The following is a 25,143-nucleotide window of genomic DNA, read 5'->3' as shown; positions in this document are numbered from 1 at the left end:
ACTACTAGTGGGAGCCAGAAGGTAGATAAAGACTCAACAGCACAAGATTTGCTACCATCCCAGAACAAAGACCCTAAGTGTCAGTGGCCCATAAGGCAACAGTAAGGAACTGCAGAGGTTCTAGAACATTGGGGAGAAGCCAAATGAGAAGCTACAAATTGTCTCTGGAAATCTACTACCTAGGAAGGGTACATTTACATACCTCCCAACCGTCCCGGAATCCGCGGGATCCTCCCGCAATTTAAAGTGTGTCCCGGGGTCCCGCGGACTAGACTAGAGTCCCGGAAAACAGGGCCCCTAGGCGCGACATTTGGTGGGGCGACATTCCGTGCCTCCATGTTTGTTTTCGTTTCCCGCCGTTATGTTTGAGTCCGGTGCCCTGTGATTGGGCGTATGGTGGTCATGTGCGGCGTGGGGCTGGCCTGTCAGCGATCGTCTAGAAGTCTTAAAATGTTGGGAGGTATGCATTTACTAGACACTCTCGAAATGCAAGGTGACCACAATAAGGCCACTGTCCTGGGAAAGAAATATATGTTTGGTAACCCTAATAACAATCATACCAGTTCAGGGGCAAAGATCACCCCCGGGCTGAGCTTTCCCTGGTGCAACTTTTGTGTACTGGTTACAGCGACAAGGCATACATTTCATGAAAACCAACCTTTTCTCCACTTTCCCAGATTACATACTGGGAGCCGAGTGAACAACAATTCTCTAGAGACAAGTAAAACTTCATAGCTGTGTAATTCGTTTGAGTTAATTATTTATTTATTCCAGATCAATTATTTATTGAAGGGCCATGTCACTTTGCAACAAATATCAGATTGTTAGCGTTGAGACAAAGCAGCTGAAAAATACAAGAAATTGGCCAATGTGATACTTTATACAGTACTATATGCAAACCCTTGGAGCAATGGTATAGGTTATTGTTATTTGGGGACAAAATATAGAGGCAACTTTTACACCAATAAATATGGGGGTGGTAAAAACAGGCATTTGAGCCACATTTGTACTGTTCTCCCTTGAGTTGCCAATTGAGTGGAGAGGAGTGAACATATGCCATGGCTGTGATGATTAGCGGCAAAAATGATCCTAGCTGTTGCATTCGGCACAGAATTGAAACTTTTTTTAATTTGCACTTTGCGGGGCAGATCCACATACATCTGCGTGGGCCCAGCGTATGTGAGATACGCTACGCCGCTGTAACTTACTGTGCTATTCTTTGAATCCTAAAAATAATTTGCGCCATAAGTTACGGCGGCGTAGGGTATTTCTTGCGGAGTAAGGGCGCGGAATTCAAATGAGGCGAGGAGGGGGCGTGTTTCATTTAAATGAAGCGCGTCCCCGTGCCGAACGAACTGCGCATGCCCCGTCCGTCAAAACTCCCAGGGTGCACTGCTCCAAATGACGTCGCAAGGACGTCATTGTTTTCGACCTGAACGTAAATGGCGTCAAGCCCCATTCACGGACGACTTACGCAAACAACCTAAAATGTTCTAAATTATACACGGGAACGACGGCCATACTTAACATTGAATATGCCACCAGATAGCAGCTTTAACTATACGCCGGAAAAAGCCGAACAGAAACGACGTAAAAGAATGCGACGGCCGCTTGTACGTTCGTGGATCGTCGGAAATAGCTAATTTACGACGGGAACGCCACCTAGTGGACGTCAAAAAATTGCATCTAAGATCCGAAGGCGTACGAAGACGTACGCCTGTCGGATCTAACCCAGATGCCTTCATATCTTGTTTTTAGGATTCAAAACAAAGATACGACGCGGGAATTTTGAAATTACGCCGGCGTATCAATAGATACGCCGGCGTACTTTCTTTGTGGATCTACCCCTACATTTTTTAGGACTAACTTTTTGGTGTCTACCCCTTTCTACTTTGTCCAAGTCCTACTGATACACAAACGTTTAGTGAAAAGAAGGGGGTAGCCCCCTGTAAGTTTGTCCTGAAAATTGAAAGTGGTATTAAATCCAAAAACAAAAAATATAATATATTGCAGCTTACCAATTCTTATGCCCTGTACACACGATCGGACCTTTGTCTGACCATATTCACATCGGAATTCCGACGGAGTAAAATAGAACATGTTCTCTATGTAAATTCTGATGGAATTCCTCAGAATTTCCGATGGAATTACTCCGATGGGGCATACACACGGTCGGAATTTCCGATGGAAAAAGTCAGTCTGACTTTTTCCATCGGAAATTCCGATTGTGTGTACGGGGCTTAAAGCAGGGTTCCGGTCACAATTAATTTTTTATTTTTTGGCCATTTAAATAGTATTATATTAAAGATTACATTAATAATAATAAAACATCCCCAATCGATCGCTAAAGAAATAAAAGCACTGAAAGATGTGGCCGTTGCCATCCTAGGTGTGGGCATCTGAAGCCCAGTAATTTTTTCTTACTTCTCTCCGTGGAGAGGTGCATGCTGGGTAACCTCTCGATCTCGTGCTTGCGCATTAGATCGCTACTCGTAGCGGCGTTTGTTTGTGCCGTTGCCATAACAACGGGCGGCGGCGGATACGTCCCGCCCCGTTGTTATGACAATGTAGATAACACAGATGTGCACGCTCTATCTTTCTCTCTCGTGCTGCTTGTAAGTAAAGGCTTTGTGCCCTTTTTGAACACGGCGCGGTAAACATCTGTGATCGGTTTTTGGGCACAGAAGAGCGCACAGAAATGATGACACTAATTTCCCAGGAGTCTGTGCGGCTTAGTGAGCAGAGGAGAAGGACTACGGTCCAGAAAGAGGGCAGATTAGAAATTCTGCCTAGCAACAAGCTAATCCAGGGAAGTAAAACATTTTTTTTGCATAACTGTATTAAACGGATTAAAAGGAACATATTAACGAAAAGTGATTTTAGGGTGGAGCTCCGCTTTAAGATGCCATTGTTGAATTAGTATTCCTTTTTTTCTGCTTTTTTTTCCCCTTTATTTTCTCCTGGTGATCCAGTCAGTAAGTCTGTTTTTTTCCCAACTTCCTTTAACAGACTAAGCTGTCCAGCAACAGTAATTGAAACAGAAAAGCGTGTTAGGTGAGCCTGTAAGACTATCCTGCCCCAGCTAAGCTGGGTGTTATGTAAGAAGGCTGATAAAACATTCATCCAGCAAGTAAGCTGCAGCTTTTTTTCCGTTCCAATTTAGAGAAAAGAAAGACAAGTGGGACAGTTTAGAGTGTAGTAGACAGGAAAAGTTAAAATGTATGTCCAGCCAACATTTTTTTAGTTAAAGCGGAGTTCCAACCACAATTAGCATTTTTTAAATGTATGTCCTTTCATCCTGCGTTTTTATAATATAAATCCGGTCACTTACTATTTTACAATCCGCCGCCGATCCGCATAGATATTCAAAAATGATAGTTTATAAAACGATATCTACAACATTGTCATTTTGCTTGTGGGCATTGTGAAGCCTACAAGCACTTACTTCCTGGAAGTCTTGGATGGGGAGTGATAATTGGACAGCGCACTGCATCCTGGGAAATGATGACACACATTTCCCAGGAGCATTAGAGGGAGATGATGTCAGAATCCTAGGTGGTTTCAAAGGCAGATTTCGTGGGACCGCATAGCAACAGGCATTTCCAGATGAGTAAAAAAAAAATTTTTTTTGTTTTTTAGTCGTAAGCTACAGTTTAACCACTTAAGCCCCGGACCAATATGCTGCCTAAAGACCCAAGGGGTTTTTACAGTTCGGGACTGCGTCGCTTTAACAGACAATTGCGTGGTCGTGCGACGTGGCTCCCAAACAAAATTGGCGTCCTTTTTTCCCCACAAATAGCGGTTTTTCTTTTTTGCGCTATAAACAAAAATAGAGCGACAATTTTGAAAAAAATTCAATATTTTTTACTTTTTGCTATAATAAATATCCCCCAAAAACATATATAACATTTTTTTTCCTCAGTTTAGACTGATACGTATTTTTCTACCTATTTTTGGTAAAAAAAAATCGCAATAATCGTTTATCGGTTGGTTTGCGCAAAATTTATAGCGTTTACAAAATAGGGGATAGTTTTATTGCATTTTTATTTTTTTTATTTTTTTTACTACTAATGGCGGCGATCAGCGATTTTTTTTCGTGACTGCGACATTATGGCGGACACTTCGGACAATTTTGGCACATTTTTGGGACCATTGTCATTTTCACAGCAAAAAATGCATTTAAATTGCATTCTTTATTGTGAAAATGACAGTTGCAGTTTGGGAGTTAAACACAGGGGGCGCTGTAGGAGTTAGTGTTCACTTTGTGTGTGTTTACAACTGTAGGGGGGTGTGGCTGTAGGACTGACATCATCGATCGAGTCTCCCTAATAAAAGGGATCACTCGATCAATGCGCCGCCATAGTGAAGCACGGGGAAGCCGTGTTTACATACGGCTCTCCCCGTTCTTCAGCTCAGGGGAGCGATCGCGACGGGGCGGCTATAGACGAATAGCCGCGCCGTCGTCCCGGATCGCTCCCCGAGGCTTAAGGACCGCCGCATGTACCGGGGGTGGTCCCGATCGGACCCCCCGACCCACGTCAAGCAGAGGACGTATAGGTACATGCATGTGCCTGTCCGTGCCATTCTGCTGACGTATATTTACATGAGGCGGTCCTTAAGTGGTTAAAGCAAAATTGTTTTTTTGATGGAACCTCCACTTTAAGAAAAGAATAGGCACGAATTGTAACCCTAGTTGGTTTTTACTGCTATCTGGGACTCACGTGAGAGATTTAGCCACACTTCCTGTTCTGTTGATAGCAGTTTAACCGGACAGGAAGTGAGAGAAAATCAGCAACAAGGACACTGACAGAAATAAAAATCTGACAGGGGTTCTAACCTTTCCACACTACAAAAAAAAAAAAACACTCGCACACATTTTCTTTTTCTGCCTGTGTTGCTGTTGGACATTTTCCCTCACTTCCTGTCTTCTTGTTTAGAAGTAAAATTCCAGCAGGGATTTCCAATACTTCCCCAATTTATTAAAAAAAAAAAAAGGTTTGGATATAGACGTGGTACACCTATCCTTAAAGTGGATCTGTGTACGGTAAGCTCCGCTTGGACATGTTCAGCAAGGGCATGGTAGTTTGTTTCTGGTGAACCTTGAACTCTTTGCTCCTCCAATGAACTTCCTAGTTAAGCCATGTCTATGCACTTCCTGTTCCTGTCCAGATTATTGTGTTCTTCACCATCCAATATCCCGCTCCTGTGCTATCTGTATCTTCACTACCACTTGCTATCTACCTTTGGCTTGTCCATCAACTACCTGCAACTACTTGTTACTGACCTTTGGCTTGTTTACTGACTATGCTTCTGCTTGATCCTTACCTATTACATATGTTACCTCCTGGTGTGGTGATCCTGAAAACTGCAACCTGGCACTAGCATGCTGCGAAACCTATCTCTGCCATCAGGTTAGTGCTTAGACCACTCATGTGTCATCAGGGCAGTCTTAATAGCATCATAGGCCCCTGGGCAAAGTATGGCTCTGGGGCCCCTACAATGATGACAGTGCAGGTAAACAGACATCAAGTAGATAGGAGGCAGACTGCCTCCCCTGTGCATCTATCACTCTCAGTGCCATCATGGTGCCCCAAATTTCGGGGCAGCGTGGGCTCAGGGACAAGCTGCTTCGGGGAAAGTGCAGGAGCCCCCTATGCAGCTGGGGCCCCTGGGCAGTGCCCAGGTGTGCCCTCTCATTAAGACAGCCCTGTGTGTCATGAGTAAGCCCTGAGATATCGCCAAACACATTGACCCTTTTTCCTGGCCCCTGCATTGTCTAGGAGCGATTTTCAGATTTTTATGTCTCAATAAAGTTGGATGTTTTATCAGAGTGCAGTTGTCTGGATTTTTGGAATGTTTTTATGCATGCAGTTATGCAAACTGGGCTGGCACCTGAATATGTGAGGGGTTAAAGGATAACAGTGTTGGTCTTCTCTTGAGCAGCGGCTTATTGTCTACTATTCCAAAGCTATGCCCAATATTCAGTGCCATTCAGCCATTCTTATTTTTTCGTGTGGCGTGTTATGTGTCGGGCATGTCCTCTGTATCCCAAGGTGTCCCTGTTTCTCAAGCTCCAAGTTTGGCAGGTTTGCCAAAACATACTTATTCAACTAATTTCTTGCCAACACTTCGTACCAGCCTTGGCTACAAATTGTGCCAATTTGATGCGGCACCAAAGATTTCCACACTCTGCTTGGTTGACCACTTCCCGACCAGCCGCCGCAGTTATACTACAGCTGGTTGGCTCTCCCGCGTGAGCCGTCGTAGCTGTACATTGGCTCTTTAAGACGCTTTAGCAGGCGCGCACGTGCACCCACAGTGTGTCCCCGGAACCGATCCGCGATGACCGCTTGGCACATGCGTTCACTCATGAAGGAGCGAGAACCGGGATCTGTGTGTGTAAACTCACAAATCCCGATTCTCTCAGGGGAGAGGAGACAGATCGTGTGCTCCTACCAAGTAGGAACACTGATCGGTTTCCTCCCCTAGTCAGTCTCAACCCCCCACAGTTAGAACACACCTAGGGAACCCCTTGATCGCCCCCTAGTGTTAACCCCTTCCCGGGCAAATACATTTATACAGTAATCAGTGGCTATTTTTAGCTCTGATCGCTGTATAAATGTCACGGGTCCCAAAAAGTGTCAGAAGTGTCCGATCTGTCCGCGGCAATGCCGCAGTAACGATAAAAATCGCTGATCACCGCCACTGCATTCTATGCATGAAGGTAAAAAACCTTCAGTGTGCCGCTTCCCCATAATACTTACCTAAGCCTGATCCTGATCCAGCAATGTGCACAAGAACAGCAGCTCTCCCGGGTCTCTCCCTCCTCATTGGCTGTGATGCAGCAGCAGTAGCCAGTGGCCATTGGCAATGAGGCGGGAGTGGGGGGTGGGACCACGCTCTTTGTGTCTTTGGCTTATTGGCTGTGATGCAGCAGCAGTGACCATTGGCAATGAGGCGGGAGTGGGGGGTGGGGCCACACTCTCTGTGTTTTTGGCTCATTGGCTGTGATGCAGCAGCAGTGGCCATTGTTAATGAGATGGGAGTGGGGGGGGGCACGCTCTCTGGGCTAGATTCAGATACATTTGCCCTGGCGCAGCGTATCAGTGAATTGCTACGCCGCCGTATCTTACCTGGTGGAATTTCGAATCCACATCGATTTTGCGCCGTAAGATTTGGCGGCGTAGTGTTTTTCTGGCGGCGTATTTGAAATTGGGCGGATAGGGAGCGTGATTCATTTAAATGAAGCGCGTCCCCGCGCCGCTTGTACTGCGCATGCTCCGTTTTGAAATCGCACCGACGTCATTTTTTTAACTTCGACGTGAGTTACGTCCTTTCCTATTCACGGACGACTTACCCAAAAAAAAAAAAATTAAATTTGACGCGGGAACGACGGCCATACGTTAACATGGCAAGTCTATCTATACGCCACAAAATAGCGGGCCAGATTCACAGAAGAAGTACGCCAGCGTATCTACTGATACACCGGCGTACTTTCAAATTTGCCGCGTCGTATCTTTAGTTTGAATCCTCAAACCAAGATATGACGGCTTCTGGCTTCGATCCGACAGGTGTACGGCTTTGTACGCCTTCGGATCGTAGGTGCAATACTTCGGCACCCGCTGGGTGGATTTTGCGTCGTTTTCCGCGTCGGGTATGCTAATTAGCTTTTACCGGCGATCCACGAAGGTACGCGCGTCCGTCGCATTCTCTTACGTCGTCGCTAGTCGGCTTTTCCCGGCGTATAGTTAAAGCTGCTATTTCGTGGCGTATAGATAGACTTGCCATGTTAAAGTATGGCCGTCGCTCCCGCGTCAAATTTCAATTTTTTTTGCGTAAGTCGTTCGTGAATAGGAAAGGACGTAACTCACGTCGAAGTTCAAAAAATGACGTCGGTGCGACATCATTTTGCGCAAAGCACGGCGGGAAATTTCAAAACGGAGCATGCCCCCTACCCGCCCAATTTCAAAAAATTCCAGAAAAACACTACGCCGCCGTATCTTACGGCGCAAAATCGCTGTGGATTCGAAATTACGCCAGGTAAGATACGGCGGCGTAGCGTATCACTGATACGCTGCGCCAGGGCAAATGTATCTGAATCTGGCCCAGAAGCTTTAACTATACGCCGGGAAAAGCCGACTAGCGACGACGTAAGAGAATGCGACGGCCGCGTGTACCTTCGTGGATCGCCGGAAAAAGCTAATTAGCATACCCGACGCGGAAAACGACGCAAACTCCACCTAGCGGGCGCCGAAGTATTGCACCTACGATCAGAAGGCGTACAAAGCCGTACACCTGTCGGATCGAAGCCAAAAGCCGTCGTATCTTGGTTTGAAGATTCAAACTAAAGATACGACGCGGCAAATTTGAAAGTACGCCGGTGTATCAGTAGATACGCTGGCGTACTTCTTCTGTGAATCTGGCCCGCTGTGTCTTATGCACCAAGGAAAACAGCCTAAAAAATAAGGCAGCCACCATATCTAAGAACTGGTAAGCTGAAATATATTATATTTTTTTTCTGAGCTGTAGATACACTTTCACTGATAGGAAGTATTGCAGTACGTCCCCTCTGGCTGTGGTAGAAAACTGGCCAGATTTCTGTTACTACATTGTGACATTAATCCAGAAACGTTATTTCATCTATCTAATTAGTAAACTGCTACGAACCCAAGCACTCAGTTCATGGGCACAAATATCCTATGAAAGGTATACAGTGACCCGTCATTAATTACATTGTGTGTGTCCTAAAACCATTTACACTGCGTTTCTCTATTTTGTTTGATTGGTACAATGTTAAGCATGAAGTATGCCCTTGTTTCCGGAGATGTGATATCACCCGGCTTGTTACATTATACATGGCTGCTTTTAAATATTTACATAGCTACAGGATTCATTGCATGTATGGTGAAGTGGCAGCTGGTATGTGCTTTCTATGTACACCAATGGGCCTTCTAGATGTAATATATATAATATATACACATATGTCTATACACTGAGCCATTACATTTTCATTTCTAGGACATGCAGCATAGTTTTACATGGATGAAATTATTCTGATGGAAGAAGGAAAGTCTAGAAGCCCAAATAATTATCAAAAAAACAAAAACATTCTTATAGAAAAAAGTTTGCTAACTCACAGAGAGTCAGGATCCAACAGTCTTCAAAAAGACTTCCTTACAATGGCCCAGATTCAGGTACATTTGCGCGATATTTGCAGGGGGAGCAGGGCAACGATTTTGCCCTGCGCCCCCGCAAATATTTTGCGCTGCCCTCGATTCACGGAGCAGTAGCTCCGTAAATTGCGAGGGCGCGCCGGCAAAATTGCCCGGCGTAAGCGCGCGCAATGTAAATGATCCCGGCGGGGGCGGGAATCATTTAAATTAGGCGCGCTCCCGCGCCGAGCGTACAGCGCATGCTCCGTCAGGAAACTTTCCCGACGTGCATTGCGGCAAATGATGTCGCAAGGACGTCATTTGCTTCAAAGTGAACATGAATGGCGTCCAGCACCATTCACGAATCACTTATGCAAACAACGTGAAATTCAAATTTCACGTCGCGGGAGCGGCGGCTATACTTTAGCATTGTATTCTAATAGTAGGGGCAGCCTTGCGCTAAAGTTGCCGTACGGAAACTCCGTACCTGGCTTGCGCAGGGCCCGCGCAAGTTTGTGAATCAGTGGTAGTATGCAATTTGCATACTACACGCTGATCACAATGGGAGCGCCCCCTAGCGGCCCACGCAAGAATGCAGCCTAAAATCTGCGTGGCATAAGAGCCTTATGCCGCGCAGATTTTAGGCTGCAGTCGGTGTAACGAGGTTCCTGAATCAGGAGCACTCGTTACACCGGAGCAAGTAAGGCTCCATTCACACCTAGGCGTTTTTACGCCTGTAGCGCGACGCGCACAAACGCCAGAGGGACGAAAAGTAATGAAAGGCAATGGGGATGGTTCACATCTGAACGCCTAAACGCCTGTAGCCTGTAGCCTGTAGCTCAAAAAAGTTCCGGACCCTTTTTTGTCGCTCCTAGCGCGCGATATGCGCGTATTTGAGCGTTTTTTTTTACATTGAAGTCAATGTAAAACGCCTGATACGCGCGTATTGCGCGTAAACACGCGCTTGTACAAGCGTTTTGACGCCTGTGTTGCTGAAATCCGGAAGAGGTATATTCACCTAGGAAGAGGAATAAAAAATTCCTAGGAGAGCAACAAGTGATGTCAGGGATGATCATTTTTCTTATTGGCTAATATGGAAAAAGACAAAGTACAAAAACGTCGAACGCCACTGTGCGAAAACACGCGCATACGCGCGCAAACGCGCATATACACGCGACAAAAACGTCGGTAAAAATCGCCTGTAAAAACGCCTGTACGCCCTACGCCTAGGTGTGAATGCAGCCTAAGTATGGTTACACGGGCGCAATTGCTTCTTGAATATGGGCCAGTGGTTTTACCTTACTGCTCCTTCTCACAGTGCAAGTCTACAAGTCACCAGAATAGTTTAAAACAATGCACTGCACGTGCGGCTAATTCCTTATCTCAGAAGGGCAGCTGAGCAATCACAGTGAAATACAGAGCTCCCTCTAGTGATTAAACTACATATCTCTATCTCATCTAGTTAATCAAAATAAGAAAGTCCCATCAAAAATGCATTCACCCCTCTTCTTCTCGGAATCTGTGTTCCTCGGCAGAATGTCCTGTGCTGGGACTATTAAAAAAAATTGATAGCTCCAATTTCCATTTATGACCAGAAACCATTTAAAGGGGTTGTAAAGGTTTGTTTTTTATTTTCTAAATAGGTTCCTTTAAGCTAGTGCATTGTTGGTTCACTTACATTTTCCTTTGATTTCCCTTCTAAATGTTTTTTTTCTTTGTCTGACTTTTTCACTTCCTGTTTCTCCTCAGTAAGCTTGCCCCCATCATCCGAGCCATTCTGGCTGGGGGTTAGTCAGCGTGCTCGCCCCCTCCCTTGGGACTACATCCCTGCGGGGAGATGCAGAGTAGCCACGGGCTGGTGGAAAGAGGCAGTTTGAGAGTAGGAGGAGATGTGGTAGTTTTGTGCCAAGACTATATTTCACCCTATGGGCCGACTTGGCTTGTAGCAATATTCTAGATTTTGAGGCCTGAGGATTAGGAGTGAAGTATGTTCTATTAACATGCATTGTTCTATAAACCCAGGATGTATTGTGTCTTTTTCCACCAGTAAAACATTGAAAGGGACCTGACTGGAAGTTCTTTATTGGGAAAAGGGACCTTTATTCCTGTGGTATGGCCTTGGGTCAGGAGCATATGTATGGAAACAAGATGGCATTGGCAGAACTTCCCTTGTGAGTAGGAGGGTCCTAAATCTTTTCCCCCCTTGTGTTCTACAAGGTTCCAGAAGGGTGTCCCTGGACCAGCACGGTGCATTGTTCCAGAAGGGTGTCCCTGGGCCAGCACGGTGCATTGTTCCAGAAGGGTGTCCCTGGGCCAGCACGGTGCATTGTTCCAGAAGGGTGTCCCTGGGCCAGCACGGGCATTGTTCCAGAAGGGTGTCCCTGGGCCAGCACGGGGCATTGTTCCAGAAGGGTGTCCCTGGGCCAGCACGGGGCATTGTTCCAGAAGGGTGTCCCTGGGCCAGCACGGGGCATTGCTGGTGAGAAATAAGGGACCTGCTTACAGGCAGATTCTGAATTCCGTAGAGTGCATCCATGTAATGACATATGGCCACCATTCTCTGCCGCATTCTCCTGTGAATCTAGGGTAGTGGGTGGAGTCTTGATGCTTTGGGCTCATAGGAAGTGGGTTGAATAGTCATTATTCAATCATACAGTATAGCCTTGGTTCTATGTAAATAGCTAATTTTGAATAGAGTCACACTCCTTCTGATTCTCTCATTTACGTGCAGCTTTATTTCAGAGGGTAGGTCTAATTGGTTTAACCACTTAAGCCCCGGACCAATATGCTGCTAAATGCCCAAAGGCGTTTTTACAATTCGGCACTGCGTCGCTTTAACAGACAATTGCGCTGTCGTGCGACGTGGCTCCCAAAAAAAATTGGCGTCCTTTTTTCCCCACAAATAGAGCTTTCTTTTGGTGGTATTTGATCACCTCTGCGGTTTTTATTTTTTGCGCTATAAACAAAAATAGAGCGACAATTTAAAAAAAAAAATTATATTTTTTACTTTTTTCTATAATAAATATCCCCCAAAAACATATATAAACATTTTTTTTCCCTCAGTTTAGGCCGATACGTATTCTTCTACCTATTTTTGGTAAAAAAAATCGCAAAAGCGCTTATCGATTGGTTTGCGCAAAATGTATAGCGTTTACAAAAAAGGGGATAGTTTTATCATTTTTTTTTTTTTTTACTACTAATGGCGGCGATCAGCGATTTTTTTCGTGACTGCAACATTATGGCGGACACTTCGGACAATTTTGACACATTTTTGGGACCATTGTCATTTTCACAGCAAAAAATGCATTTAAATTGCATTGTTTATTGTGAAAATGACAGTTGCAGTTTGGGAGTTAACCACAGGGGGCGCTGTAGGAGTTAGGGTACACCTAGTGTGTGTTTACAACTGTAGGGGGGTGTGGCTGTAGGACTGACGTCATCAATCGAGTCTCCCTTATATAAGGGATCACTCGATCGATACGCCGCCACAGTGAGGCACGGGGAAGCCGTGTTTACATACGGCTCTTCCCGTTCTTCAGCTCTGGAGAGCGATCGCGAGGGAGCGGCTAGAAACGAATAGCCGCGTCCTCGTCCCGGATCGCTTCCCGCGGGTTTCCGACCGCCGCATGTAGCGGGGGGGTCCTGATCGGACCCCCGACCCGCGGAAAGGCGGGGACGTACATGTACGCCCATATGCCTGTACGTGCCATTCTGTGGACGTACATATACATGCGGCGGTCGTTAAGCGGTTAAGGAGTTTTAAAGGTTATTTTTTTATTTTCTAAATAGGTTCCTTTAAGCTAGTGCATTGTTGGGTTCACTTACCTTTTCCTTCGATTTCCCTTCTAAATGTTTTTTTTCTTTGTCTGAATTTCTCACTTCCTGTTTCTCCTCAGTAAGCTTGCCTCCATCACCCGAGCCGCTCTGGCTGGGGGTTAGTAAGCGTGCTCTCCCCCTCCCTTGGGACTACATCCCTGCGGGGAGACGCTAAAAAAACCTATATAGAAAATAAAAAATCTTTACAACCCCTTTAAGAACCACAGATTTTCCACATATATGGATAGTAACCACAGACGATGTGATCAGGGCTGCCTAGGCATAAAGACGGGGAGCTGCGATACTATCATTTTGTAATATGCCCTGTTGAATAGGGGTGCAACGGATCGCAGTTGATCCGTGATCCAAACGGGTCACCCCCTTCGGATCGGAACACACTGTGATCCACGGATTGCCGCGGCTCCGGAGCTATGCCGAATCCGCGGCCTTTCCTAATGTTATGTCCGCAGGCTCCGGAGCTAGGCCGAAGCCGCGGTCTTTCCTAATGTTATGGCCGCGGCTTCGGCCTACCTCCGGAGCCGCCGCCATACCGCTAGGAAAGGCCGCGGCTTCGACCTAGCTCCGGAGCCGCAGGAATAACATTAGGAAAGGCTGCGGCTTCGGCCTAGCTCCGGAGCCACGGCCATCTTGGTCCACCCGGCGGCGGCCCTCCTCTGTTTACACCCACAGAGGAGGAGCCCGCACTTGTGGGGAAGAAGCAAACGCTGGGAGTGTCTGTACTGCCCGAGGGGGGTCTCTTGCCCCGAGAGGAGGGGGGGGGTCTCTTGCCCCTAGAGGAGGGGGGGTCTCTTGCCCCTAGAGGAGGGGGGTCTCTTGCCCCGAGAGGAGGGGGGGTCTCTTGCCCCAAGAGGAGGGGGGGTCTCTTGTACTGAGAGGAGGGGGGTGTTTGCACCGAGGGGGTACTATAGTTGGTGGGGGGGGGGGGTGAACAGTGGGGGGGGAAGATGTGTATATTACAGTGGGGGGGGAGATGTGTATATTACAGTGGGGGAGAATTTTTTGAAAAATGATCCGATCCGTGACTCCTGATCCGAGGAACGATCCGAACCGTGAGTTTTTTGATCCGTTTCACCCCTACTGTTGAAGCACGTGAAATGTGAATTCTAAAGATACAGGGAGTGCAGAATTATTAGGCAAATGAGTATTTTGACCACATCATCCTCTTTATGCATGTTGTCTTACTCCAAGCTGTATAGGCTCGAAAGCCTACCACCAATTAAGCATATTAGGTGATGTGCATCTCTGTAATGAGAAGGTATGTGGTCTAATGACATCAACACCCTATATCAGGTGTGCATAATTATTAGGCAACTTCCTTTCGTTTGGCAAAATGGGTCAAAAGGAGGACTTGACAGGTTCAGAAAAGTCAAAAATAGTGAGATATCTTGCAGAGGGATGCAGCACTCTTAAAATTGCAAAGCTTCTGAAGCGTGATCATCGAACAATCAAGCGTTTCATTCAAAATAGTCAACAGGGTCGCAAGAAGCGTGTGGAAAAACCAAGGCGCAAAATAACTGCCCATGAACTGAGAAAAGTCAAGCGTGCAGCTGCCAAGATGCCACTTGCCACCAGTTTGGCCATATTTCAGAGCTGCAACATCACTGGAGTGCCCAAAAGCACAAGGTGTGCAATACTCAGAGACATGGCCAAGGTAAGAAAGGCTGAAAGACGACCACCACTGAACAAGACACACAAGCTGAAACGTCAAGTCTGGGCCAAGAAATATCTCAAGACTGATTTTTCTAAGGTTTTATGGACTGATGAAATGAGAGTGAGTCTTGATGGGCCAGATGGATGGGCCTGTGGCTGGATTGGTAAAGGGCAGAGAGCTCCAGTCCGACTCAGACGCCAGCAAGGTGGAGGTGGAGTACTGGTTTGGGCTGGTATCATCAAAGATGAGCTTGTGGGGCCTTTTCGGGTTGAGGATGGAGTCAAGCTCAACTCCCAGTCCTACTGCCAGTTTCTGGAAGACACCTTCTTCAAGCAGTGGTACAGGAAGAAGTCTGCATCCTTCAAGAAAAACATGATTTTCATGCAGGACAATGCTCCATCACACGCGTCCAAGTACTCCACAGCGTGGCTGGCAAGAAAGGGTATAAAAGAAGAAAAACTAATGACATGGCCTCCTTGTTCACCTGATCTGAACCCCATTGAGAACCTGTGGTCCATCATCAAATGTGGGATTTACAAGGAGGGAAAACCGTACACCTATCTGAACAGTGTCTGGGAGGCTGTGGTTGCTGCTGCACGCAATGTTGATGGTGAACAGATCAAAACACTGACAGAATCCATGGATGGCAGGCTTTTGAGTGTCCTTGCAAAGAAAGGTGGCTATATTGGTCACTGATTTGTTTTTGTTTTGTTTTTGAATGTCAGAAATGTATATTTGTGAATGTTGAGATGTTATATTGGTTTCACTGGTAAAAATAAATAATTGAAATGGGTATATATTTTTTTTTTTGTTAAGTTGCCTAATAATTATGCACAGTAATAGTCACCTGCACACACAGATATCCCCCTAAAATAGCTAAAACTAAAAACAAATTTAAAACTACTTCCAAAAATATTCAGCTTTGATATTAATGAGTTTTTTGGGTTCATTGAGAACATTTTTGTTGTTCAATAATAAAATTAATCCTCAAAAATACAACTTGCCTAATAATTCTGCACTACCTGTAGATCCTCTTTTACTAGAACATAATTGTAGGTGACTGGAAAATTTCTTTAAGAAAAAGATAAATCTGAATTATCTGAATGTTATTTTCCCTTGACTTTAAAGGATCTCTGCAGCATAATGAAGCTTTAGAAATCAATTATAGCCTAATTACACGGCAATCCCCAGATAATCGCTTGCCTCTGCAGAAACGCATTCTGAACGTGGAGCTGCCAGATTGGTTTCATTGGAAGAAAAACAATTATTGTTCATTTTGGAAGGTGATTAAACTAAGTCACGAGGAGATTGAGAGAGTGTTGGCGTTTCAGTAATTAAATGCACTATCTTCCCTTGCAAGCTCATTCGTTCAGGAGAGTATTGCTTTTTCCACCATTGACCACTGGCATTTTACCTAAAGGGCATCTCCAACCTAACATCTACCTACAGCAGCAAGCCACACCGGTATGCCTCACTTGCTGATTCGTGAAGAATTCACATTTATATGCTTGTTCTGTTTCAAACACTACTTTATGCACCTCGGTCTAAAGGTGGTCTTTCAATGCATAAAGTAGTGTTTGATGGTCTATGATGGTCACCTGCTAAATAAGTACCCTCAACAGACAGTTCAACTCTCCAATAATACATGGCAGTTTAATCCAACTTAGTTTTACTTGGAACTCCACTCTGGAAAATAAAATTTAAAGTCAGCAGCTACAAATACTGTAGCTGCTGACTTTTAATATGAGGACACTTACCTGTCCAGGGATTCCACAATGTCGGCACCCTGCGCCGATTCACCAATTAGCTTTGGGTGCAGGTGCTGGCGCTGGCATTGTAAGTAAGGGAAACCTGCAGTGAAGCCTTCGTGCTTCACAGCTGGTTTCCTACTGCTCATGCTTGAGTCACGCTGTGCTTTCTCAAAAGTCCTGCCATCTTGATATAGCGTGGTCTTACCCCAAAGGGTCCCGATGCGCTTACACACACAAACTAGGACCAATTTATAGACAGGATCTGATTAACCTACAAGGATGTCTTTGGAGTCTGGGAGGAAACCGGAGTACCCAGAGGAAACCCAGGCAGAACATGCAAACAAGCAGATGGTGCTGTGATTGGGATTTAAACCAGTGACCCTATTGCTGCTAAGTGAAAGTGCTAGCCACTACACCACTGTGCTCCCCATCTTCTGGGACCAGTGGGGGAAGGCATATAAATAAATACATGTAGATCGCCGATCCTACCCAGAAGTTGGAGCGGGTACCTGTCAAAACTAGGTACCCGCTCCCCCCCAAAAAAAGTAGGAAATGTGGCAGTGTATGGGGGAGGGTGCGAACAAGTGGAGCTTCATCCTTTTAGGTGGAGCTCCGCTTTAAAAGGCAGTACATGAGATGTTCACTGGTCACTTGCCCGTGTAATGGTCCAAGCCTTTTGTGTGCTTTGAAGGATGGTAGCTTATTTAGGAAACATGAAGAAGGGGTCTATCTAAGGGCTAAACCAACTAGCCCCAACCAATGGCATCCCTAGGGGAGCGTCAGAGGCGGCCCTGACCCCCCTAACATTATGCTGTGCCCCACCATGTGCCCCCCCAAAATTATTATTTTTTTGCATTTTTTTAATTTTTGGTATTTTGCTCGGGATGCCGCTGGAGTAACACAGTCTCTCCTGAGAGGGAGAGCGTCCCCAGTCAGCTCCTGCGGGGGATTCCTCCCCCCTTCCTCTGCTCGCTGGCACTGCATAATGCAAGCGCTCACACAACCACAGCCGCTCGATCTGCTCCTTCCCCTGCATCCTCATTGGCACGGAGAAGAGCGAGTTGCAAGAAGGGCTCCATGAGCACTGTGGGGGGGCAAGCCTTTATCTCAGTTACTGAAAAAATAGACTGATTTCTCCTGTCCATTTGTGCGACCGTGTGTATGCAAGACAAGTTTGAGCCAACATCTGCCGAAAAAAAAATCCACGGTTTTGTTGTCGGAATTTCCGATCTGTACGCGGCATAAAACGCATACACAGGTATCCAATTTAAATTGCTGGCTGTAGCTTTTAGCAAGCTCCAGGTAGCTATGAAGTCTGGAAATACCTTGTTTCAAGCTACATTCAAGAAACCCACTAAGATCTGTATTTAACAATATTAGGCAGAAGCTGAGGAAAGTCACTTGAAACGTTCTGAAAGTATTGTAAATCCTTATTGCATGCATTCATCTTCAGAATAGTAAACTCCAGTATGTGGCCATTTCTCCTTCTATATCTTGAGTTAGAACCTGGAAGCTATTGCAATGAGAGCTTATGCCACAAGCTCCAGCTAAGCATTTGCTTTATGACAGCTTTTACAGCTACTGTCTGGCAAATTTGCACAAATCTTCCTATTGTGGCCTGTGATCTCTCAGTTAGTTAGTTAGTTAGTTAGTTAGTTAGTTAGTTAGTTAGTTAGTTAGTTAGTTGGATTGTAATGCCGCGTACAGACGGTCGTTTTTTGTGATGAAAAAAAACTACGTTTTAAATCATGAAATAAAACAAGGTTTTTGAAACATCATTTTCAAAAACGACGTTTCCTACACACCATCGTTTTTTCACAATGCTCTAGCAAAGCGAGGTTACGTTTCACCACTTTTTTCCATTGAAGCTCGCTTCCTAACTAGCTTCTGGGCATGCGCGGGTTTAAAAACGTCGTTTTAAACGTCGTTTTTTGCTACACACGGTCAATTTCTGTGAAACAAAAAACGACGTTTTGAAAAACGACACAAAAAATTCAGCATGTTCGAATTTTTTTTTGTCGTTTTTCAGAAGACATAAAACAACGTTTTCCCCCACACACGATCATTTTAAATGACGTTTTCAAAAACGTCGTTTTTTTTTATTACAAAAAACGACCGTCTGTACGCGGCATTAGGCTCCATGCACACTGAAGCTGATAAACTGCAGTTTATTGGCGTTTTGGCTTTTTTTTTTAAAGCACATAAACTGAACTCTATGTTAGCCTATGTGCCCATGCACACCGGGGCGTTTTTTAGTGTTAATGAGCTTTGGAGTTTATTGGCTTTTTTCTGAACGCCCGAAATTTGCGTTCAAAGTGCAGTTTTTCGGCGGGAAAAAACGCAAAAAAATGCAAAACGCAGAAAAACGCTCAAAAATGCAGAAAAACACTTAAAAACGCTCAAAAACGCTGGTGCCAAAAAAGTAAAAAAAAAAAAAGCTACACTCAAAAACGCTGATTAAAGCTATTGCAAAAACGCTAAAAAACGTTGAAAGGTTCCCTGAGAAGCTACTGGCGTTTTTTTATAGCTTTTATCAGCTTCAGTGTGCATGGAGCCTTATTGTTAAAGCTGCATTATACCTTATGCTGTAGAACAGAAGACATGACATGGTGCAAACTGGCGCCGCAGAGGTGGGGACGCCGAAGCTCCAAAGTGCTCCCCTCCCTCCTCCCTGTCTGTGTCCAGAGGCGGAGCGCATGTAGCGGGTGCTGCGGTTCCCCATCCCGCCTGCTCTTTCCGCTGGTAACTGACAAGAGCGCATAACTCCCACTGTCTAATGGGGGACACCTGCTGGGGGGACTCTGATGGGCGACACCTGCTGGGGGGGCTCTGATGGGGGACACTAATGAAGACTTCCTAGGGGAGCATCTCTGTGTTTGAGTCGTAGCCATAGAAACATGTGTGAAGGGGAGGAGTTAGTAAGATGACCACGCCCATGTTGGGGCGCCAGAAATATTACTACACCCAGGCGTCTGTGACCCTAGGATCGGCCCTGATCAAAGGACATAGGTAGGATTACAAAAGAAGGTGTAATTTAACTTTATCTAAAGAAAGTTCATCTTGCTGTATTCACAGGTACCGTGGACATATTCCAACTGAGGCATTCACCTATGGAGATACGTATGGAAACACCACAGCGCGCTGCTTCCAGGATTTCCGTTCCTCAGCTCTCAGTTCAAGCCAGAGTCCTTACTGCAAAGGAGGACAGTTCCCTACCAGTTACTCCAATGACCCTGCACTGGTGCTGAGCAATCGATCCCGTGGCTGGGACAGGTTCTTATACAGTCCTAACTGGTCCCGATACCACGTAGACCATAACAGGACCCAGGAGCTGGACCAGTTCAGAAAGGTTTGGAACTCTTTCCTGCATTCATAAACTACACCATCTGACAGTCTACACTACATATGTCAAACAGAAGGCCCACGGGCCAAATACAGCCCAACAGGCCTTATCATGTGGCCTTTGCAACCAGTTTTGCAGCAAGAACATGGTGGAATTCCATTATGCCACCTCTGGCTCTCACCCTCTGCTCCCCACTGTTATTTGTAAACACAAAAGCCTTCTGTGTTTACAAGGGACAGCTTTGCTTTCAGCGGCTCTGGGAACGAACAGATCCCTACACTCACTAATGGCATGGTGGGGACCAATCTCCCGAATCTGAGAAAGAGAATGATCTCCCCGCAAGGTGAGGCAGAGCAGCCTACATTGGAAGGTCGCACGCTGTGCATAGCGCACTCCTAAACCCTGCACTCTGTACACCGCACACCCCTGAACTGGGCACCGTGTACGTAATGCACTCCTAAACTCTGCACTCTGAACACAGCACACCCCTGAACTGGGCACTGTGTACGTAATGCACTCCTGAACTCTGCACTCTGCAAATGTCGCGCCACAGATACAACTTGGCTCTTTGAGGGCAACCTTACTGCTCATGTGGCCCACAATGTAATTGAATTTGACACCATCTGACAGTCTAAACACACTCTGTGCACATCTCAAAACCAAAAAAAAGTCAAGGTTGATTAGAAAGGCCAAAAATCTAATAATGAATGTCAGGTAACTCATCATGCCTCCAGAGCCAAGAAAACACTGGCCATTAAAGAGTAGGTTCACTTTTAGTGCACTTGCCCAGTGCTCTCCCCCCAGGGTCCCTGGCAAGTCACATACTTGCCTGTACTGTACAGCCTCTAGTTGAAAACCCTCAGTGTTACATCCTGCTTCTCCCACGCATACACATCCCAACCTCCAATGATCACAAAGGAAAATTACCCACTTTCCCACTCTTCTGGGAGGAGCAGAGGTGATGGGAAAGACAGAAAGACATTGGGATCACAAAGTTCACAAACCCTTTTAGCTACTCATTCCAAATATATGACCAATCAGTCCTTATTTTTATCACTCCTCTTCTTTTTTAGAGTGCTCAGCAACACAGAGACCACTACCGAGACAAAACCGGAACTGTGCCACAAGTGCCCCACTTCATCTTACCTGTGAAGAATGAGGACAATTACCCTCTACCCCAACAATGGTAAAATTGTTTAATGAGAAAAGTATATATTAAAATCATCAATATCATTCCACATGGTTTTACAGTAAATTAGGCTAGCGGCTACACTTTTTTTTTTTTTACAGTAAGGCTAGCGGCTACACTTTAGAAGGTATTGTACCAGCCTGTGGTGAAGACGTAAGTGGTAAGTTTTCAGATAAGTCCAAATAATAGAGCCTACATCAGTGATGGCGAACCTTGGCACTCCATATGTTTTGGAACTACATTTCCCATGATGCTCACCTACACTACAGAATGCATGAGCATCATGGGAAATGTAGTTCCAAAACATCTGGAGTGCCAAGGTTCGCCATCACTGGCCTACATCATGATGCCCTCTATCTGCTCATCAAGAATAGCCGGAAGATGGTCCAAAGAATTTTTTTTTATTCCTTCTGAGTAATCGCCCCTATGTTTACAATCCAGGTATGATAATCGGGTGCTACGTCTTAAAAGTCACTAAATTCTGCAATCTAGTTCAGAGGAGAATACACACACAACAAGATGTCAATGTAGGCACAGATGGGGATTGAACCCATGATCTTTGGTTGACGAGACCAACACCTTACCACTTGGCCACTGTGCTCAATCCTGACACTCATGTGTATCCCTTATGTGTAGTATATATTCAGGGAAATTTGTGTATATACACAAATTGTTTTGACCAGCCTAGGCACTGCCAATTTATTACCTTGTTTTTGATCACTGATTTCAATTTTTTTTTCCAATTTTTCAATTTGCTCCTCCAATGTACAGATCACATCTGATTACACCCCTACCTGATCTTCTGTATCTTTAATTTCCAGTCTGGTTTAAACATTTTTGCTTTGTCTCCTTTTTAAGTGGTTGCCTCCATGTTTATTTTTTTTCATCCAGATATGGTAATCTTTTTTTTTTTAAATCAGATAATTTTTTATTGATTTTTTAAACAAACAATGCAAAATCACCTTGAAAAAAAAAAAAAAAAAAAAACAACTATAAGCAAATCCCTCTCTCTGTGAACTTGCACTGAAATTACCGTATTTATCGGCGTATACCGCGCACTTTTTTGCCCTGAAAATCAGGGCAAAATCGTGGGTGCGCGGTATACGCCGATACCCGCTTTCCCGCGCCGAGTATGAACACTACAGGACGTCCAGGACGTGAGCGCGAGAGTAGCCGAGCCTGCCCGACTATACCCGAGTGTACTGTGCTCGGTATATGCCGGCGCAGTGTTCAAACTCGGTGCAGAAAAGCGGGGATGACACCGAAGAAGGACGCCGGACCCGACGAAGAGGACACCCGAAGCCGCAGACGGACGCCAGATCCGACGAAGAGGACACCCGAAGCCGCAGACGGACGCCGGACCCGACGAAGAGGACACCCGAAGCCGCAGACGGACACCGGACCCGACGAAGAGGACACCCGAAGCCGCAGACGGACGCCGGACCCGACGAGGCCGCCGATGGACGCCGCACAAGACACCAAAACTGTAAGCACTAAAATGTTTTTTTTTTACAGGAATGCGGGTCCACTTTAGGGGTGCGCGCTATACGCCGGAGCGCGCAATACCCCGATAAATACGGTACCTTTCTATTCCTAATTCAACATTCAGTATCTTCCATATTTTATAAAATTTCCCTGGATAACATCATTTTTTTTTAAGTGGTTGTAAACCCTTTACAACAACTTTATGCTACAGGTAAGCCTCAATTAAGGCTAACAAAGTTATACGCCTGAACCTACTACTTACTATCCCTTCTCCTTCTTCTTCTACTACTACAACTTTTATTATTTTACCCCGTTGGGTAATAAAGCACAGAAAAAGCTTGGACATTGCAGTTCTTCCCAGCTCTCATTGTACACCCTAGACGGCGGAGGAATAGAGGTAACATGCCACCCAAAACAAACCAGCAGCTCCTTCGGGGGTAGTGCTACATGAGACCCTGTCCCTTTTATCCAGCAGTGCTATTATTATGGATTTATTTAATTTTAATTTAAGCCTAAACTCTAAGAATTGAAAGAATCTTTGATTTGGGACCCCATATTCAATACTTAATTGTGGAAATGTTTTTAACACATCATTCTGAAATAATTGTGCTATATACCTCAGACCTTTCACCTTCCACAAATCAAACCCTTCCAGTTTGATTAATTCTCCATAGCTAGAGTTATTTCTAATTGGAGTGAATAGTGTATACCTTTATTATTTTTCATCTCCTGCCATACTTTATCAAAAAGTTTATCCGTCAAAAAACCTTTATCGCGTAACTGGTTTCTTGTCTCCAATAAAGATATTAATGACAATCTAGTCATGAGGATCAATGAATTCATTGAAACACATTTCGGTCATCCTAAAAAGTTTTCTGGGCTCAATTGTGATTACACCTCGGCCTAATCTTTGGTCTGGCTTAACAAGCTGTATCATTCATGCATGATAATATGGTGCCAATTATTGAGGATAACTGTGTCTAGTAGAACATGTTCCAATGTGGCTAAAAGGTCAAGAGCACATGGTATGGTTGGCACATCAGGCACAGGTAGGGATTCAACCAACGATCTTTTTTAAGGAGACCAACACCTGTGCCATCTTTTAAAGCTTGCTTGGGCAGGCTTTATCAGACTGATACATTGTACCATCTATGTGTAATATGTATTCAGTGAAATTTGAGTATATAGATATTTAGGTAGATTCAGGTAGAGTTAGGCCGGCTTATCAGTAGATAAGTCGACCTAACTCAGAATCTACGCCGACGTATGTTTAAGTGTATGCTCAAACAGAGATACGCTTAAACATATCTAAGATACGACGGCTTGCGCCGTCCTATCCTAGATTGCAATATTTCGGATGGCCGCTAGGTGGCGCTTCCATTGCGGTCGGTGTAGATTATGCAAATTAGGAGATACGCCGATTCACGAACGTACGCCCGGCCGACGCAGTACTTTTACGCCGTTTATGTAAGAGAAAGGCCGCGTAAAGTTAGAGCTAGGCTCTAGTGGAATAGTAATGTTAAGTATGGCCGCCGTTCCCGCCGCGAAATTCAAATTTTTTACGTCGTTTGCGTAAGTCGTCCGCGAATCAGGATTTACTTAGTTTACGTCCATGTCGAAATCAATAGGCCCGTGCGGCGTACGTAACCGCAATGCACACTGGGAAATGTAGTGGCCCGGCGCATGCGCAGTGAAATAAAAACGTCAAAAACGTGAGGTCAAGCCTCCCCTCCAAGTCATTTGAATTCGGTGCCCTTATGCCCGCCCGCTTTAGGCTACGCCGCCATATATTAGTAGGCAAGTACATTGAGAATCATGTACTTGCCTAGCTAACTTACGGCGGCGTAGCCTAAACAGGCTAAGCTACGCCGCCGCAAGTTTAGGCAGATGTACTTGAATCTACCTAATTGTTCTTTACCGCTTCTTATGCATCACTGACCATGGCCTTTCCATTTTTTTTTTACCACATATTTAATTTCAAACTTTGGGCCAGATCCACGTACAGCGGGCGCAACTTAAATATTTGGATTTAAGTTACACCGCCGCAAAATCTCTACCTAAGTGCCCGATCCACAAAGCACTTACCTAGAAATTTGCAGCGGTGTAACTTAAATCCATCCGGCGCAAGGCGTGCCCAATCTAATGGGGCGAGTCCCATTTAAATTAAGCGCGCTCCCGCGCCGGACGTACTGCGCATGCTCCCGACGCGATTTTCCCGACGTGCTTTGCGCGAAGTTACGTTGCGTCGAGTTTTGAGAATCGCGACGGGCGTAAAAGAAAAAAAAAGAGTTGCGACGGGAAAAAAAATGTTTTTAAAAAAATTTGACAGCGACGCGGGAAAGAAGGGTCTACTTTTACATGGTGTACTAAGTTTACACTTTGTAAAAGTAGCCCTAATTTTGCGACGGCAAACTAACACTTACGGAAAAAGCTTTGTGGATCTCCGTAAGTGCTAATTTGCATACCCGACGCGGAATTTCGACGAGAAATTCCCCCAGCGGCGGCCGAGGTACTGCATCCTAAGATCCGACAGTGTAAAAGTATTACACCTGCCGGATCTTAGGGATATCTATGCGTAACTGATTCTGTGGATCAGCCGCATAGATAGAAACAGGGATAAGACGGCGTATCAGTAGATACGCCTGCGTATCCCTTTTGTGGATCTGGCCCAAAGTTTTTATATATATATGCTTTTCTAGTTTACAACTCAAATCTGATTATTGTGCTATTTAATC

At 45.3% G+C, this 25,143-nt stretch overlaps 1 protein-coding gene across 2 annotated transcripts in view; it reads left to right on the top strand.

Annotated features, from left to right (window-relative positions):
• The window catches only part of FAM166C (family with sequence similarity 166 member C), a 59,826-nt gene that overhangs the window by 25,853 nt on the left and 8,830 nt on the right, over positions 1-25,143 (top strand). Inside the window, exons 2-4 of one of the 2 annotated variants that reach the window (XM_040348381.1) lie at positions 19,467-19,740; positions 20,808-20,920; positions 21,025-21,083. In XM_040348381.1, coding sequence (XP_040204315.1) covers positions 19,467-19,740; positions 20,808-20,920; positions 21,025-21,083 — 446 coding nt within the window. The remainder of the gene's footprint in view (positions 1-19,466; positions 19,741-20,807; positions 20,921-21,024; positions 21,084-25,143) is intronic. The other variant, XM_040348382.1, reaches the window with a different exon arrangement.

Source organism: Rana temporaria, chromosome 4 (assembly GCF_905171775.1).
Source record: "Rana temporaria chromosome 4, aRanTem1.1, whole genome shotgun sequence".
Classification (NCBI taxonomy): domain Eukaryota; kingdom Metazoa; phylum Chordata; class Amphibia; order Anura; family Ranidae; genus Rana; species Rana temporaria.
This window is presented reverse-complemented; position numbering and strand designations above follow the sequence as displayed.